General features: G+C 48.9%; 1 protein-coding gene across 1 annotated transcript in view; it reads left to right on the top strand.

Annotated features, from left to right (window-relative positions):
• Positions 1–20,408, top strand: part of PLEKHM3 (pleckstrin homology domain containing M3) — a 340,328-nt gene that overhangs the window by 147,037 nt on the left and 172,883 nt on the right. The window contains exon 4 of the mRNA XM_063932670.1: positions 16,555–16,700. Coding sequence (XP_063788740.1) covers positions 16,555–16,700 — 146 coding nt within the window. The remainder of the gene's footprint in view (positions 1–16,554; positions 16,701–20,408) is intronic.

Raw genomic sequence — 20,408 nt, forward strand, 5'->3', positions numbered from 1 at the left:
GGTCCAGGTATTCGTTTTTTTTTTGTGCCAAGTACGTGGATTACAAATCACAGGAAACTGGATTGAGGTGAGTATAATTTTATTCACAGGTACCCCGGATCGTCGGCGACATTGGAGACGTGGCAGTCGACGGGTCAACATAGGTAAGTATGTATGTGTCGGCATGTATGAAATAAACTTTTACTTTCACGGTGTGTGTCTCCTGTTTTTATTTGGGTATTTTTTTTCCAGTAGAACTACAGGTACCAGCGGTCCCATTTTTCCACCCGCATGCTGGTACTTGTGGTTCTCCAAGTACCAGCTTGCGGGGAGGCTTGCTGGGACTTGTAGTTCTTCTGGAAAAACCCATATTCTTTCATTTTACTCAAGGCTATCAGCCCCCCATCCGCAGCCCTTGGATGGGGGGGACAGCCTCGGGCTTCACCCCTGGCCCTTGGGTGGCTGGGGGGGTGCCCCTTGATTGAAGGGGTCCCCACTCCTCCAGGGTACCCCGGCCAGGGGTGACTAGTTGGGTATTTAATGCCACGGCCGCAGGGCGCTGTATAAAAGTGACCCCCGGCTGTGGCATTATCTGTCCAGCTAGTGGAGCCCGGTGCTGGTCCAAAAAATACGGGGGACCCCTACTCTTTTTGTCCCCCGTATTTTTTGCACCAGCACCAGGCGCAGAGCCCGGTGCTGGTTGTTAAAATACGGGGGATCCCCTGTCATTTTTTTCCCTGTATTTTGGCAACCGGGACCGGCTCAAAGAGTCCGAGGCTGGTTATGCTTAGGAGGAGGGACCCCACGCAATTTTTTTTCGGGTTTTTTCCCGTTTTTTTAACATTTTTACAAATCTAATCAAAATCCGTCAAATCGGCCGTTTTTCGACAGCGGGACTGTCGAATCCGTTTTTTTATTGAATATGTAGAATTCCGGCACCCACCTGCCGGAAATCGACGGTCGAATTGTGTCGAATTAAAAAACGGGCGAAAAATTTCCGCGATATATATATAATGCGCTGGCTTGGTGGGTATATAAGGTGTGTGATAGACCGTCTGCACACATATCACTCGTTGCTGGCTTGGTGGGTATATAAGGTGTGCGCTGGCTTGGTGGGTATATAAGGTGTGTGATAGGCCGTCGGCACACATATCACTCGTTGCTGGCTTGGTGGGTATATAAGGTGTGTGATAGGCTGTCTGCACACATATCACTCGTTGCTGGCTTGGTGGGTATATAAGGTGTGATAGGTGATAGGCCGTCTGCACACATATCACTCGTTGCTGGCTTGGTGGGTATATAAGGTGTGTGATAGGCCGTCTGCACACATATCACTCGTTGCTGGCTTGGTGGGTATATAAGGTGTGCGCTGGCTTGGTGGGTATATAAGGTGTGATAGGCCGTCTGCACACATATCACTCGTTGCTGACTTAGTGGGTATATAAGGTGTGTGATAGGCCGCCTGCACACATATCACTCGTTGCTGGCTTGGTGGGTATATAAGGTGTGTGATAGGCCGTCTGCACACATATCACTCGTTGATGGCTTGGTGGGTATATAAGGTGTGCTATAGGCCGTCTGCACACAGATCACTCGTTGCTGGCTTGGTGGGTATATAAGGTGTGCGATAGGCCGTCTGTACACATATCACTCTTTGCTGGCTTGGTGGGTATATAAGGTGTGTGATAGGCCGTCTGCACACAGATCACTCATTGCTGGCTTGGTGGGTATATAAGGTGTGTGATAGGCCGTCTGCACACAGATCACTCGTTGCTGGCTTGGTGGGTATATAAGGTGTGTGATAGGCCGTCTGCACACAGATCACTCATTGCTGGCTTGGTGGGTATATAAGCGGTGTGATAGGCCGTCTGCACACATATCACTCGTTGCTGGCTTGGTGGGTATATAAGGTGTGTGATAGGCCAACTGCACACAGATCACTCGTTGCTGGCTTGGTGGGTATATAAGGTGTGTGATAGGACGTCTGCACACATAACACTTGTTGCTGGATTGGTGGGTATATAAGGTGTGATAGGCCGTCTGCACACACATCACTCGTTGCTGGCTTGGTGGGTATATAAGGTGCGTGATAGGCCGTCTGCACACATATCACTCGTTGCTGGCTTGGTGGGTATATAAGGTGTGATAGGCCGTCTGCACACACATCACTCGTTGCTGGCTTGGTGGGTATATAAGGTGCGTGATAGGCCGTCTGCACACATATCACTCGTTGCTGGCTTGGTGGGTATATAAGGGGTGTGATAGGCCGTCTGCACACATATCACTCGTTGCTGGCTTGGTGGGTATATAAGGTGTGCGATAGGCCGTCTGCACACATATCACTCATTGCTGGCTTGGTGGGTATATAAGGTGTGATAGGCCGTCTGCACACACATCACTCGTTGCTGGCTTGGTGGGTATATAAGGTGTGTGATAGGCCGTCTGCACACATAACCCTCGTTGCTGGATTGGTGGGTATATAAGGTGTGTGATAGGCCGTCTGCGCACACATCACTTGTTGCTGGCTTGGTGGGTATATAAGGTGTATGATAGGCCATCTGCACACATATCACTCGTTGCTGGCTTTTTGGGTATATAAGGTGTGTGATAGGCCGTCTGCACACATATCACTCGTTGCTGGCTTGGTGGGTATATAAGGTTTGCGCTGGCTTGGTGGGTATATAAGGTGTGATAGGCCGTCTGCACACATATCACTCGTTGCTGACTTAGTGGGTATATAAGGTGTGTGATAGGCCGCCCGCACACATATCACTCGTTGCTGGCTTGGTGGGTATATAAGGTGTGTGATAGGCCGTCTGCACACATATCACTCGTTGATGGCTTGGTGGGTATATAAGGTGTGCTATAGGCCGTCTGCACACAGATCACTCGTTGCTGGCTTGGTGGGTATATAAGGTGTGCGATAGGCCGTCTGTACACATATCACTCGTTGCTGGCTTGGTGGGTATATAAGGTGTGTGATAGGCCGTCTGCACACAGATCACTCATTGCTGGCTTGGTGGGTATATAAGGTGTGTGATAGGCCGTCTGCACACAGATCACTCGTTGCTGGCTTGGTGGGTATATAAGGTGTGTGATAGGCCGTCTGCACACAGATCACTCGTTGCTGGCTTGGTGGGTATATAAGGTGTGTGATAGGCCAACTGCACACAGATCACTCGTTGCTGGCTTGGTGGGTATATAAGGTGCGTGATAGGCCGTCTGCACACATATCACTCGTTGCTGGCTTGGTGGGTATATAAGGGGTTTGATAGGCCGTCTGCACACATATCACTCGTTGCTGGCTTGGTGGGTATATAAGATGTGTGATGGGCCGTCTGCACACATATCACTCGTTGCTGGCTTGGTGGGTATATAAGGTGTGATAGGCCGTCTGCACACACATCACTTGTTGCTGGCTTGGTGGGTATATAAGGTGCGTGATAGGCCGTCTGCACACATATCACTCGTTGCTGGCTTGGTGGGTATATAAGGGGTGTGATAGGCCGTCTGCACACATATCACTCGTTGCTGGCTTGGTGGGTATATAAGATGTGTGATGGGCCGTCTGCACACATATCACTCGTTGCTGGCTTGGTGGGTATATAAGGTGTGATAGGCCGTCTGCACACATATCATTCGTTGCTGGCTTGGTGGGTATATAAGGTGTGCGATAGGCCGTCTGTACACATATCACTCGTTGCTGGCTTGGTGGGTATATAAGGTGTGTGATAGGCCGTCTGCACACAGATCACTCATTGCTGGCTTGGTGGGTATATAAGGTGTGTGATAGGCCGTCTGCACACAGATCACTCGTTGCTGGCTTGGTGGGTATATAAGGTGTGTGATAGACTGTCTGCACACAGATCACTCGTTGCTGGCTTGGTGGGTATATAAGGTGTGATAGGCCGTCTGCACACATATCACTCGTTGCTGGCTTGGTGGGTATATAAGGTGTGTGATAGGCCAACTGCACACAGATCACTCGTTGCTGGCTTGGTGGGTATATAAGGTGTGTGATAGGACGTCTGCACACATAACACTTGTTGCTGGATTGGTGGGTATATAAGGTGTGATAGGCCGTCTGCACACACATCACTCGTTGCTGGCTTGGTGGGTATATAAGGTGTGTGATAGGCCGTCTGCACACATATCACTCGTTGCTGGCTTGGTGGGTATATAAGGTGTGATAGGCCGTCTGCACACATATCACTCGTTGCTGGCTTGGTGGGTATATAAGGTGCGTGATAGGCCGTCTGCACACATATCACTCGTTGCTGGCTTGGTGGGTATGTAAGGGGTGTGATAGGCCGTCTGCACACATATCACTCGTTGCTGGCTTGGTGGGTATATAAGATGTGTGATGGGCCGTCTGCACACATATCACTCGTTGCTGGCTTGGTGGGTATATAAGGTGTGATAGGCCGTCTGCACACACATCACTCGTTGCTGGCATGGTGGGTATATAAGGTGCGTGATAGGTCGTCTGCACACATATCACTCGTTGCTGGCTTGGTGGGTATATAAGGTGCGTGATAGGTCGTCTGCACACATATCACTCGTTGCTGGCTTGGTGGGTATATAAGGTGTGTGATGGGCCGTCTGCACACATATCACTCGTTGCTGGCTTGGTGGGTATATAAGGTGTGTGATAGGCCGTCTGCACACATATCACTCGTTGCTGGCTTGGTGGGTATATAAGGTGTGTGATGGGCCGTCTGCACACTTATCACTCGTTGCTGTCTTGGTGGATATATAAGGTGTGCGATAGGCAGTCTGCACACATATCACTCCTTGCTGGCTTGATGGGTATATAAGGTGTGCGATAGGCCGTCTGCACACATATCACTCATTGCTGGCTTGGTGGGTATATAAGGTGTGATAGGCCGTCTGCACACACATCACTCGTTGCTGGCTTGGTGGGTATATAAGGTGTGTGATAGGCCGTCTGCACACATAACCCTCATTGCTGGATTGGTGGGTATATAAGGTGTGTGATAGGCCGTCTGCACACATATCACTTGTTGCTGGCTTGGTGGGTATATAAGGTGTATGATAGGCCATCTGCACACATATCACTCGTTGCTGGCTTTTTGGGTATATAAGGTGTGTGATAGGCCGTCTGCACACATAACCCTCATTGCTGGATTGGTGGGTATATAAGGTGTGTGATAGGCCGTCTGCACACATATCACTCGTTGCTGGCTTGGTGGGTATATAAGGTGTGCGCTGGCTTGGTGGGTATATAAGGTGTATGATAGGCCGTCTGCACACATATCACTCGTTGCTGGCTTGGTGGGTATATAAGGTGTGTGATAGGACGTCTGCACACATAACACTTGTTGCTGGATTGGTGGGTATATAAGGTGTGATAGGCCGTCTGCACACACATCACTCGTTGCTGGCTTGGTGGGTATATAAGGTGTGTGATAGGCCGTCTGCACACATATCACTCGTTGCTGGCTTGGTGGGTATATAAGGTGTGAAAGGCCGTCTGCACACACATCACTCGTTGCTGGCTTGGTGGGTATATAAGGTGCGTGATAGGCCGTCTGCACACATAACCCTCATTGCTGGATTGGTGGGTATATAAGGTGTGTGATAGGCCGTCTGCACACATATCACTCGTTGCTGGCTTGGTGGGTATATAAGGTGTGCGCTGGCTTGGTGGGTATATAAGGTGTATGATAGGCCGTCTGCACGCATATCACTCGTTGCTGGCTTGGTGGGTATATAAGGTGTGTGATAGGCCGTCTGCACACAGATCACTCGTTGCTGGCTTGGTGGGTATATATGTTGTGTGATAGGACGTCTGCACACATATCACTCGTTGCTGGCTTGGTGGGTATATAAGGTGTGTGATAGGCCGTCTGCACACATATCACTCGTTGCTTGGTTGGTGGGTATATAAGGTGTGTGATAGGCCATCTGCACACAGATCACTCGTTGCTGGCATGGTGGGTATATAAGGTGTGTGATAGGACGTCTGCACACATAACACTTGTTGCTGGATTGGTGGGTATATAAGGTGTGATAGGCCGTCTGCACACACATCACTCGTTGCTGGCTTGGTGGGTATATAAGGTGTGTGATAGGCCGTCTGCACACATATCACTCGTTGCTGGCTTGGTGGGTATATAAGGTGTGAAAGGCCGTCTGCACACACATCACTCGTTGCTGGCTTGGTGGGTATATAAGGTGCGTGATAGGCCGTCTGCACACATATCACTCGTTGCTGGCTTGGTGGGTATATAAGGGGTGTGATAGGCCGTCTGCACACATATCACTCGTTGCTGGCTTGGTGGGTATATAAGGTGTGTGATGGGCCGTCTGCACACATATCACTCGTTGCTGGCTTGGTGGGTATATAAGGTGTGATAGGCCGTCTGCACACACATCACTCGTTGCTGGCATGGTGGGTATATAAGGTGCGTGATAGGCCATCTGCACACATATCACTCATTGCTGGCTTGGTGGGTATATAAGGGGTGTGATAGGCCGTCTGCACACATATCACTCGTTGCTGGCTTGGTGGGTATATAAGGTGTGTGATAGGCCGTCTGCACACATATCACTCGTTGGTGGGTATATAAGGTGTGTGATGGGCCGTCTGCACACATATCACTCGTTGCTGTCTTGGTGGATATATAAGGTGTGCGATAGGCAGTCTGCACACATATCACTCGTTGCTGACTTGGTGGGTATATAAGGTGTGTGATAGGCCGTCTGCACACATATCACTCGTTGCTGGCTTGGTGGGTATATAAGGTGTGATAGGCCGTCTGCACACATATCACTCGTTGCTGGATTGGTGGGTATATAAGGTGTGTGATGGGCCGTCTGCACACATATCACTCGTTGCTGGATTGGTGTGTATGTAAGGTGTGTGATAGGCCGTCTGCACACATATCACTCGTTGCTGGCTTGGTGGTTATATAAGGTGTGTGATAGGCCGTCTGCACACAGATCACTCGTTGCTGGCTTGGTGGGTATATAAGTTGTGTGATATGACGTCTGCACACATAACACTTGTTGCTGGATTGGTGGGTATATAAGGTGTGATAGGCCGTCTGCACACACATCACTAATTGCTGGCATGGTGGGTATATAAGGTGCGTGATAGGCCGTCTGCACACACATCTCTCCTTGCTGGCTTGGTGGGTATATAAGGTGCGTGATAGGCCGTCTGCACACATATCACCTAGTTGCTGACTTGGTGGGTATATAAGGTGCGTGATAGGCCGTCTGCACACATATCACTCGTTGCTGACTTGGTGGGTATATAAGGTGCGTGATAGGCCGTCTGCACACATATCACTCATTGCTGGCTTTGTGGGTATATAAGGTGTGATAGGCCGTCTGCACACACATCACTCGTTGCTGGCTTGGTGGGTATATAAGGTGTGTGATAGGCCGTCTGCACACATAACCCTCGTTGCTGGATTGGTGGGTATATAAGGTGTGTGATAGGCCGTCTGCACACATATCACTCGTTGCTGGCTTGGTGGGTATATAAGGTGTATGATAGGCCATCTGCACACATATCACTCGTTGCTGGCTTGGTGGGTATATAAGGTGTGTGATAGGCCGTCTGCACACATATCACTTGTTGCTGGCTTGGTGGGTATATAAGGTGTGTGATGGGCCGTCTGCACACATATCACTCGTTGCTGTCTTGGTGAATATATAAGGTGTGCGATAGGCAGTCTGCACACATATCACTCCTTGCTGGCTTGATGGGTATATAAGGTGTGCGATAGGCCGTCTGCACACATATCACTCATTGCTGGCTTGGTGGGTATATAAGGTGTGATAGGCCGTCTTCACACACATCACTCGTTGCTGGCTTGGTGGGTATATAAGGTGTGCGCTGGCTTGGTGGTTATATAAGGTGTGTGATAGGCCGTCTGCACACATATCACTCGTTGCTGACTTGGTGGGTATATAAGGTGTGTGATAGGCCATCTGCACACATATCACTCGTTGCTGTCTTGGTGGGTATATAAGGTGTGCGCTGGCTTGGTGGTTATATAAGGTGTGTGATAGGCCGTCTGCACACATATCACTCATTGCTGGCTTGGTGGGTATATAAGGTGTGATAGGCCGTCTTCACACACATCACTTGTTGCTGGCTTGGTGGGTATATAAGGTGTGCGCTGGCTTGGTGGTTATATAAGGTGTGTGATAGGCCGTCTGCACACATATCACTCGTTGCTGACTTGGTGGGTATATAAGGTGTGTGATAGGCCATCTGCACACATATCACTCGTTGCTGTCTTGGTGGGTATATAAGGTGTGCGCTGGCTTGGTGGTTATATAAGGTGTGTGATAGGCCGTCTGCACACATGTCACTCGTTGCTGGCTTGGTGGTTATATAAGGTGTGTGATAGGCCGTCTGCACACATATCACTCGTTGCTGGCTTGGTAGGTATATAAGGTGTGTGATGGGCCGTCTGCACACATATCACTCGTTGCTGTCTTGGTGAATATATAAGGTGTGCGATAGGCAGTCTGCACACATATCACTCCTTGCTGGCTTGATGGGTATATAAGGTGTGCGATAGGCCGTCTGCACACATATCACTCATTGCTGGCTTGGTGGGTATATAAGGTGTGATAGGCCGTCTGCACACACATCACTCGTTGCTGGCTTGGTGGGTATATAAGGTGTGTGATAGGCCGTCTGCACACATAACCCTCGTTGTTGGATTGGTGGGTATATAAGGTGTGTGATAGGCCGTCTGCACACATATCACTCGTTGCTGGCTTGGTGGGTATATAAGGTGTGCGCTGGCTTGGTGGTTATATAAGGTGTGTGATAGGCCGTCTGCACACATATCACTCGTTGCTGACTTGGTGGGTATATAAGGTGTGTGATAGGCCATCTGCACACATATCACTCGTTGCTTGCTTGGTGGGTATATAAGGTGTGATAGGCCGTCTGCACACATATCACTCGTTGCTGGCTTGGTGGGTATATAAGGTGTGTGATAGGCCGTCTGCACACATATCATTTGTTGCTTGGTTGGTGGGTATATAAGGTGTGGGATAGGCCATCTGCACACAGATCACTCGTTGCTGGCTTGGTGGATATATAAGGTGTGTGATAGGACGTCTGCACACATAACACTTGTTGCTTGATTGGTGGGTATATAAGGTGTGATAGGCCGTCTGCACACACATCACTCGTTGCTTGCTTGGTGGGTATATAAGGTGTGTGATAGGCCGTCTGCACACATATCACTCGTTGCTGGCTTGGTGGGTATATAAGGTGTGATAGGCCGTCTGCACACACATCACTCGATGCTGGCATGGTGGGTATATAAGGTGCGTGATAGGCCGTCTGCACACATATCACTCATTGCTGGCTTGGTGGGTATGTAACGGGTGTGATAGGCCGTCTGCACACATATCACTCGTTGCTGGCTTGGTGGGTATATAAGGTGTGTGATAGGCCGTCTGCACACATCACTCGTTGCTGGCTTGGTGGGTATATAAGGTGTGTGATGGGCCGTCTGCACACATATCACTCGTTGCTGTCTTGGTGGATATATAAGGTGTGCGATAGGCAGTCTGCACACATATCACTCCTTGCTGGCTTGATGGGTATATAAGGTGTGATAGGCCATCTGCGCACATATCACTCGTTGCTGGCTTGGTGGGTATATAAGGTGTGTGATAGGCCGTCTGCACACATAACCCTCGTTGCTGGATTGGTGGGTATATAAGGTGTGTGATAGGCCGTTTGCACGCATATCACTCGTTGCTGGCTTGGTGGGTATATAAGGTGTATGATAGGCCATCTGCACACATATCACTCGTTGCTGGCTTGGTGGGTATATAAGGTGTGTGATAGGCCGTCTGCACACATATCACTCGTTGCTGGCTTGGTGGGTATATAAGGTGTGTGATTGGCCGTCTGCACACATATCACTCGTTGCTGACTTGGTGGGTTTATAAGGTGTGTGATAGGCCATCTGCACACATATCACTCGTTGCTGGCTTGGTGGGTATATAAGGTGTGATAGGCCGTCTGCACACATATCACTCGTTGTTGGCTTGGTGGGTATATAAGGTGTGTGATAATCCGTCTGCACACAGATCACTCGTTGCTGGCCTGGTGGGTATATAAGTTGTGTGATAGGACGTCTGCACACATAACACTTGTTGCTGGATTGGTGGGTATATAAGGTGTGATAGGCCGTCTGCACACACATCACTAGTTGCTGGCATGGTGGGTATATAAGGTGCGTGATAGGCCGTCTGCACACATATCACTCCTTGCTGGCTTGGTGGGTATATAAGGTGCGTGATAGGCCGTCTGCACACATATCACTCGTTGCTGACTTGGTGGGTATATAAGGTGTGTTAGGCCGTCTGCACACATATCACTCGTTGCTGGCTTGGTGGGTATATAAGGTGTGCGCTGGCTTGGTGAGTATATAAGGTGTGTGATAGGCCGTCTGCACACATATCACTCGTTGCTGGCTTGGTGGGTATATAAGGTGTCTGATAGGCCGTCTGCACACATATCACTCGTTGCTGACTTGGTGGGTATATAAGGTGTGTGATAGGCCGTCTGCACACATATCACTCGTTGCTGGCTTGGTGGGTATATAAGGTGTCTGATAGGCCGTCTGCACACATATCACTCGTTGCTGGCTTGGTGGGTATATAAGGTGTGTAATGGGCCGTCTGCACACATATCACTCATTGCTGGCTTGGTGGGTATATAAGGTGTGATAGGCCGTCTGCACACACATCACTCGTTGCTGGCTTGGTGGGTATATAAGGTGTGTGATAGGCCGTCTGTACACATAACCCTCGTTGCTGGATTTGTGGGTATATAAGGTGTGTGATAGGCCATCTGCACACATATCACTCGTTGCTGGCTTGGTGGGTATATAAGGTGTGTGATAGGCCGTCTGCACACATATCACTCGTTGCTGGCTTGGTGGGTATATAAGGTGTGATAGGCCGTCTGCACACATATCACTCGTTGCTGGCTTGGTGGGTATATAAGCTGTGCGCTGGCTAATTGGGTATATAAGGTGCGTGATAGGTCGTCTGCGCACATATAACTCGGTGGGTATATAAGGTGTGTGATAGGCCGTCTGCACACATATCACTCGTTGCTGGCTTGGTGGGTATATAAGGTGTGTGATATGCCGTCTGCACACATATCACTCGTTGCTGGCTTGGTGGGTATATAAGGTGTGATAGGCCGTCTGCGCACATATCACTCGTTGCTGGCTTGGTGGGTATATAAGGGGTGTGATAGGCCGTCTGCACACATATCACTCGTTGCTGGCTTGGCGGGTATATAAGGTGTGTGATAGGCCGTCTGCACACATATCACTCGTTGCTGGCTTGGTTGGTATATAAGGTGTGATAGGCCGTCTGCACATATATCACTCGTTGCTGGCTTGGTGGGTATATAAGGTGTGTGATAGGCCGTCTGCACAAATATCACACGTTGCTGGCTTGGTGGGTATGGTGTGTGATAGGCCCTTCTGCACACACATCACTCGTTGCTGGCTTGGTGGGTATATAAGGTGTGTGATAGGCTGTCTGCACACATATCACTCGTTGCTAGCTTGGTGGGTATATAAGGTGTGTGATAGGCCGTCTGCACACATATCACTTGTTGCTGGCTTGGTGGGTATATAAGGTGTGTGATAGGCCGTCTGTACACATATCACTTGTTGCTGGCTTGGTGGGTATATAAGGTGTGTGATAGGCCGTCTGCACACATTACTCGTTGCTGGCTTGGTGAGTATATAAGGTGTGTGATAGGCCGTCTGTACACATATCACTCGCTGCTGGCTTGGTGGGTATATAAGGGGTGTGATAGGCCGTCTGCACACATATCACTCGCTGCTGGCTTGGTGGGTATATAAGGTGTGTGATAGGCCGTCTGCACACATATCACTCGTTGCTGTCTTGGTGGGTATATAAGGTGTGATAGGCCGTCTGCACACACATCACTCGTTGCTGGCTTGGTGGGTATATAAGGTGCGTGATAGGCCGTCTGCACACATATCACTCGTTGCTGGCTTGGTGGGTGTATAAGGTGTGTGATAGGCCGTCTGCACACATATCACTCGTTGCTGGCTTGGTGGGTATATAAGGTGTGTGATAGGCCGTCTGCACACATATCACTCGTTGCTGGCTTGGTGGGTATATAAGGGGTGTGATAGGCCGTCTGCACACATATCACTCGCTGCTGGCTTGGTGGGTATATAAGGTGTGTGATAGGCCGTCTGCACACATATCACTCGTTGCTGGCTTGGTGGGTATATAAGGTGTGTTATAGGCCGTCTGCACACATATCACTCGTTGCTGTCATGGGTAAAAGGGGCGATTTATCCGCTTTACAGAAATGAATGATTATCGTCTTTTGGGCAAAGGTTGGCCGTGTTTCTGAGACAGCGCAGTGTGGGAGCTGTTCGCGTGCTGCTGCGGTGACAGTGTATCGTGACTGGACAATGGCACCATTGCGAATAACCGATGTGGAAACTGCGGAGCACCACGTGCCACTGATGTGAGAGATGAACGTCGGCTAGGAAGGTGCGTGAGGGGCGACCGACATGCTACAGTGGTGCAGATCACCGTCACAGTGATCCTAGGGGCTACCAGACGTGTGTCCAAAATGGCAGTTCAGCCCGTCTAGCTGCTGTCCGTGCTGCACACGGCGGTTACTCCGGTTGTTAGCTGGTGGTCTTAATAATGTGACTCCACCGTCTACTATTATTACTACTGGGATCCGGTTTCTAGGTCGACACTAGGTCGATCACTATTGGTCAACAGGGTCTCTAGGTCGACTGGGTCTCTAGGTCGACATGTTATAGATCGACAGGTCAAAAGGTCGACATTAGTTTTTCACGATTTTTCCCCCCCGAATCTTTTCATACTTAACAATCCACGTGGACTACAATTGGGAACGGTAATACCTTGCCCGAAGCATTGCGAGCGAACACGGTTCACTACTTGGGGTTCCTGGTCACTCTACGAAGAAATTGACACAAAAAGCAAACATAAAAAACTCTTGTTGACCTGTCGACCTAGAGACCCTGTCGACCAATAGTGGTCGACCTAGTTACTATCTACCTTCCATACTGCACCCATTACTACTACTAGAAGAAGGCATACATGTGATATGTGAAGTAACATTGTGTTAACTTTCCCATCCTTGCGATCAGGTGTTATTTGTGTGAAGTGATACAGATTCCTCTGGGCATCTGGAATTGTGGGCTACTCAGAGGCGGGGGTACGCAGACGGGTCTCTTGTAGAAATGATAGTGCTGGCGCATTGCATGCTGATAATGATGGCGGAAGCACCTATCCCCAGATACAGGCTGTGATGTATACTTATTTCCTATTGGTGGAGAACTTGGGTAGTTACAATAGGCACCAGCAGAATGGAGGTAAGTCCACACAGTGATCAGTAACCAGGCTTGCAGGTTTACTGGTAACAGCGACACACTCTGTGGTAATGCAGGTACACAGCGGTGGCTATAGGAGCGGCCTGGCAAGTATTATCAGCAGTATACGGCGTAGACTCTGAGTAGCTTAGTGCTGCACCATGACACATAACACAGTTGTGCGTGATTGTATGCGCAGTGACATCACCCCAGTCTAATGTGTACACACGGTGAGATTTTTTCTTAAGATTTTGACTATATAGTCAAAATCGTAAGAAAAGTTAGTGCAGATCGCAAGGTGAAAGTCACCTTGCGATCCCGATGCGCGGTCCCGCCAGGTCGGCATCGCAAGAAAAGATAGACTGTGCAGGCAAGTCAATCCTTGCTAGATCGGTGTACTATCTAGTTCTTCTCACATGTCAATGACATCTCACATAAGCCAAAATCTCACATAAGCCAAAATCGTAAGCACACATAGTACAGATCTCAAGAAAAGTTAGTCAAAATCTGTCCTATCTGGGCTCCGGGGAGTTCAAGGGAAATCGCAAGTAAAAATAGGACATAGCAAGGATCTCACCGTGTGTACACACCCGTCTGTGTGCAAGCATGCAAACTGCCCAGCTTATGTGCAAATCCGCCCCAGTAAGACCGGACTTCAGCATAATGGGCGACAGATCAGATTCTTACTGGTCGACACTGTGATGATTTGGAATACCCGGTGGACCCAGGATGCATTGGGGGGGGTTTCAAGTCTTGTCATCTTCAAGATTGGCTTACTGAGTTTCAAAGCATTACATGACCAGGGCCCAAGGTACCTGAAGCAGCTTCTGACCCCATACTGCCCCACTCGATTACTGCGATCTGTAGATGAAGGACTTTTAGCAGTACCTAGAATCTCCTGTAATTCATCCGGGGTGGAGCTTTTAGTCATGCGGCTCCGACTCTATGGAACTCACTTCCCCGCACAGTGCGAGAGGCCCCAACTATAGAATCCTTCAAAAGTAGACTCAAGACTTTTCTGCTTACTCAGCATTTCCATAATGTCCCTTTAGTATCTTCATGTTTCTGTATTTTATGAAAATGTACTTCATTATTTTCTGTATTATATTATGCTATGTATCTGTTCAGCGCCTTGAGTCCTATTGAAGAAAGAGCGCTATATAAATAAAATTATTATTATTATTATTTAAGCACAGTTAGAGGCAGTGCCGTCCTCTTATTGAACACTCTTTGCAGATCATAACACTGCATCCACATATATATATATATATATATATATATATATATATATATAGAAACCAAGAATATGGGCACAAGCGACCAATGGTGTCTGTAGTAAAGGAACGTAAAAAAGATTTTTTATATAAAAAGAAAGAGCATATTTATTTTACACGAGTAAAAACACTGATATACTTTGATTTAAAAAAAAAATGCTTAAGCATGAGAATTCATAAAAAATGCATGAAAAATACATGAACATGTGATTAAAAGAAAAGAAAAAATCTAAAAGTACAAGGTACACATCGATTTGTAGTAAATGTGTAGAAAGTGCTTATCTTAGGTTCAGGAGGTTGATCTGGGAAAGATCATGGAATGACCAACGCGTTTCGTCCTTCAGGACTTCATCAATTTGATGACGTCCTGAAGGACGAAACGCGTTGGGCATTCCATGATCTTTCCCAGATCAACCTCCTGAACCTAAGATAAGCACTTTCTACACATTTACTACAAATCGATGTGTACCTTGTACTTTTAGATTTTTTCTTTTCTTTTAATCACATGTTCATGTATTTTTCATGCATTTTTTATGAATTCTCATGCTTAAGCATTTTTTTAAATCAAAGTATATCAGTGTTTTTACTCGTGTAAAATAAATATGCTCTTTCTTTTTATATAAAAAATCTTTTTTACGTTCCTTTACTACAGACACCATTGGTCGCTTGTGCCCATATTCTTGGTTTCTATAACATTTTTTCACAGCAGCTTACCACTGCTGTTTTTATTTAGGGGCCTGCTGACACCCTTTGTACCAAGGGAGTGTATTTTTGGACATATATTATACATAATTGTGAAGGTTTACATACCACAAGTGGCGCTATTTTTCCCCCTCTTTTGCATATATATATATATATATATATATATACGCAGATATACGGTTTTACTGGTCCCCTTCTGCTCAATCCGTCTGTAAGTCCTAATGTATCATTATGCGCAATATTAGAAGACTGCCTGACGCAGGCTTCCGGTAGGTTTGTTAAGTGACTCTAGATGACCGTTCGCTCTCTCCTTCTATCTCAGACCCTGATGGTAATTTACTAACGTTACTGGAAGGTAGAAATCGGCATTATTGAGCGCTGCCCATTTGGTTGCATTAGCGTCTATAAAGGCCAGTTGCGGAGATTGCCCCAATGCGGCCGGTGATTTTATTTCTTACTGTACCATGGGGTTAATTGTATCTTTTATTTCTATTTTTTTAGAGAGATTTTTTGCTCTGTGGTAAGTTACAGTAGCTATACAGTGACTGTATATAGGTGGTCACTCCGAGTTGATCGCTCGCTAGCAGTTTTTAGCAGCTGTGCAAACGCTATGCCGCCGCCCACTGGGAGTGTATTTTAGCTTAGCAGAAGTGCGAACGAAAGGATCGCAGAGCGGCTACAAAGTTTTTTTTGTGCAGTTTTAGAGTAGCTCAAAACCTACTCAGCGCTTGCGATCACTTCAGACTGTTCAGTTCCTGTTTTGACGTCACGAACACGCCCTGCGTTCGCCCAGCCACGCCCGCGTTTTTCCTGGGACGCCTGCGCTTTTCCAAACACTCCCTGAAAACGGTCAGTTGACACCCAGAAACGCCCACTTCCTGTCAATCACTCTGCGGCCAGCAGTGCGACTGAAAAGCATCGCTAGACCCTGTGTGAAACAACATCGTTCGTTGTAATAGTGTGTCGCGCGTCCTCATTGCGCAGTATACGCATGCGCAGAAGTGCAGGTTTTTTGCCTCATCGCTGCACAGCGAACGAATGCAGCTAGCGATCAACTCGGAATGACCACCATTGTTGTAACCAATTGAGTTTATCATACGTTAAAGTCTGTGGGATCTCTCTTGAAATCACTGATGCTCCAGTCATGACTCTCTGATTTCTTCCCATTGCTACAGGCTGTCAGCGGCCGATCGGTCTCTCCAGTGGCAAAGCCAAAGTGTGCAGTTACAGCGGGTGGTATTATTGCAGCATGTGCCATGTGGACGACGGCTCCGTTATACCGGCTCGGCTCGTGCACAACTGGGACACATCCAAACACAAGGTATGGCCATCTCTAGTTACAGTACTGCACGCTAATTACCACATGGTAGTAATCAAATAGCTTATACATGCTGACTCCTGCACATGCTCAGTAGTGATCTCAGCAGCCATCTTGGGATAGGGCATGAAGCCTCTCTGGAATATAGGAAGACTAGAAACTGCGCAATAGCGCAACTCCTCTTTCAGCACCACTAACCTTCAAATGATCGCAACTGACATTGACGCACGGATATACAGGCCAAGAAAAATAGCTATAATAAGAACGCCATCTTATTTATACGGGTAACAGTGATAGGGTTAATCCTGGCCCTTTGCACATATTGGGAAGATATTGGGTTACAGGAGAAGGACAACCCAAGAACCTCACAAAGTCTCATTAGTGAAGGCTCTCAGGATCCACAGCTCATTCATTGAGCTGGTCAGATCCTTGATACCGGCACATATCATTAAACAGAAGACACATGTACAGCACTGCAACTGGCATGTGACAATACTGCATATAATAACCTATGTCATGTGCAGTGCTGTACCCATGAAATAACATTTACATAGCTTTATGATAAGAGAGTGTAAGCTTTGCAGCGTGCTTTTACCTGTGGAAACGTATAGTGTGTTAAATCCTAATACTGGATGTGATGATGGTTTTCATGCAGCCATACTGTACATAGTATATTGTGGATTCATTGGTTTTCACGAATGGTGAGTTATGGAGACTAATTTTATCTTATGCCAGGCCCGGCCTCTGGTTGTTGGTGCACTAAGGGGTCATTTAGATCTGATCGTAGACTACGATCAGTTATTCAGACATGCGGGGGAACGCCCAGCACAGAGTTAGTCCGCCCCTGCGCTGGCAGGCGGCTACCCGCTGCGTCCCGGGTTCGCAACGGCTGCGTGTGATGTCACGCAGCCGCGGCAGCCAGCCCCCGCAGCGGTACAGACACGCCTGCATTGTCCGGACTGCGTCCCACCAACGGCGTTCTAATGCCGTTGGCACGCCCCCTCCCGCCCCGCTACCGCCTCTGCCTGTCAATCAGGAAGAGGCGATCGCATTTCACTGGGCTTCAGGGGGTGCGCACGCGCACTGCGCCTACTCCCCAAAGGGCTTCAGACTGCGATCGCTGCCGCTGCAGCGATCCAGTCTGGATGACCCCCTAAATTCCTGAGAGTGCTACAGCTACCCACTTCCTAATCCTAACCCTCCCCGCTTGGTGCCTAACCCTAACCTCTCCTTCTATGTGCCTAACACTAACCCTCCCTCCCCGGTGCCTAACCCTAACCCTCCCTCCCCGGTGCCTAACCCTAACCCTCCCACCCCGGTGCCTAACCCTAACCCTCCCACCCGGTGCCTAACCCTAACCCTCCCACCCCGGTGCCTAACCCTAACCCTCCCTCCCCGGTGCCTAACCCTAACCCTCCCACCCCGGTGCCTAACCCGAACCTCTCCTTCTATGTGCCTAACACTAACCCTCCCTCCCCGGTGCCTAACCCTAACCCTCCCACCCCGGTGCCTAACCCTAACCCTCCGACCCCGGTGCCTAACCCTAACCCTCCCTCCCTCCCCGGTGCCTAACCCTAACCCTCCCACCCCGATGCCTAGCCCTAACCCTCCCTCCCCGGTGCCTAACCCTAACCCTCCCTCCCCGGTGCCTAACGCTAACCCTCCCTCCCCGGTGCCTAACCCTAACCTCTCCTTTTATGTGCCTAGCCCTAACTCTCCCTCCCCGGTGCCTAACCCTAACCTTCCCTGCGCTGCAGCCTAACCCTAACCCCCCTTCTGCAGCCTAAACCTAACCTCCCACCCCCTGCAGCTGGACGGTAGTGCGTCCCGCTCTGCGAACGATTGGGTTGCCAACTGTCTGTATTTTGACACAGGCATCCTGTATGGTGTCGGTATAGTGACGCCGGGTTTCTGTCCTCCATCGGGATCCCGGCATCGGTATATTGACAGCCAGGATCCCGGTCATCGGGAAGCTAACTGCTTCCCCCATCAGCCTACCCTACACCTCTCATGTCCCTACAAGGCAAGCGCTAATACGTGATCTATCAGAACACGTGGGTTGCCATCTTGTCCTATAGGGAGATGTTCCACATGAGGTGTATTCAGTGAGAGCATGGCAGGACCAGACTCCGGTTGAAATTAAATGGTTTATAAGGAGGACATTTCATCTAGGCAACTAGCACTATGCCTTAGCAGACAGGCCTGGAACCATAGAGGGGAGAGCCAGGCCTGGAACCATAGAGGGGAGAGCCAGGCCTGGAACCATAGAGAGGAGAGCCAGGCTTGGAACCATAGAGAGGAGAGCCAGGCTTGGAACCATAGAGAGGAGAGCCAGACTTGGAACCATAGAGAGGAGAGCCAGGCTTGGAACCATAGAGAGGAGAGTCAGGCCTGGAACCATAGAGAGGAGAGCCGCAGTGTTGGGGCCATCCACCATGATTCCAACCAGTCCTAGGCCAGTGGGCACCAGGGCTGGATTTCCTAAGGACGGGCCCACAAAAAACCATGCGGGCCCCCACCTTTAGAGTTACCCTGCCGTAGTGTGAATAGAAATAGAGCTCCTCCTTTCTGATAGGTGTGGGGTAATTTCAGGGACACACTTCATGTGCTGCCGAGCCCTGGATATTCGGGCATGCTGACAGTTGTCCTAATAGCAGCAATTTTGGGCACCAAATCATGCTGGTACCTGTAGTGTGCCAAGGGCAAATTGTATGAGAATTGTATGAGAATTGCCCTCCACCCACCGCCTCACAGGTGCCGGAAAACCCCAGGGCAAAAACTATGACAAATTTTTCAGGTTTTTGTTTTTTACTTTTACTAATTGAAATGGAAAGCCGAAGTCCTGGGAATATTTCATTCTTTATATTGGATTAAACGGCAACAAAGAATTACTCCTTTTGCCACTTTGTAGCATGGGCAAAAGGCAGAGTACTGTACTACAGCTTTTATTCAGGACTGAGGGGGTGATTCAGACCTGATCGCACGCAGGCGTTTTTTTGCAGTATTGCGATCAGATAATCGCCGCCTACAGGGGAGGGGGTAATCGCTGTGCAGGGGTGCGATCGCTTGTGCAGAGAGCTGCACAGCTCAGGACTTACTCAGCCGCTGTGACGATTCGGCCTGGAGGTGACGTCAGAAACTCTCCCTTGAAACGGCTGAACACGCCTGCGTTTGCCCGGACACTCCTTAAAAACGGTCAGTTGACACCCACAAACAGCCTCTTCCTGTCAATCTTCTTGCGATCGCTGGTGCGATCGCTTTCTTCATTAGACCCATCGCTGTCCGGCGATCCCCGTCGCCGGCGGCCGACGCACCTGCGCATTGCGGAGCATACGCATGTGCAGTTCAGACCCGATCGCACTGCTGCAAAAAAAAAGCTAGCGTGCGATCGGGTCTGAATGACACCCTGAGACATTAGTCTCTGAAAGATTTTATACTCACAACCACGAAGCCATACCTGCCCCTCTCTGGTCGGCCCTGCCCCTCTCTGCTGTTTCCCACCACTAACAGTTCCGCCCCTGTGATTATTTATGCGCACACAAACATAACTCCACCCCTGAGGAAGTCCCAGTGATGAAACGCACCGGCTGACCTCATGCGTCCCTTTTGTCCTGAACATTGGATCTTGCTGGCAATCTAGAGACTCGGCTGATTGCAGCACTTACATCACATAAGATCATTGTTGTTTTAATTTCTGTAAAAACAATTTTA

The sequence above is a fragment of the Pseudophryne corroboree genome, chromosome 7, assembly GCF_028390025.1.
Source record: "Pseudophryne corroboree isolate aPseCor3 chromosome 7, aPseCor3.hap2, whole genome shotgun sequence".
NCBI classification, from domain to species: domain Eukaryota; kingdom Metazoa; phylum Chordata; class Amphibia; order Anura; family Myobatrachidae; genus Pseudophryne; species Pseudophryne corroboree.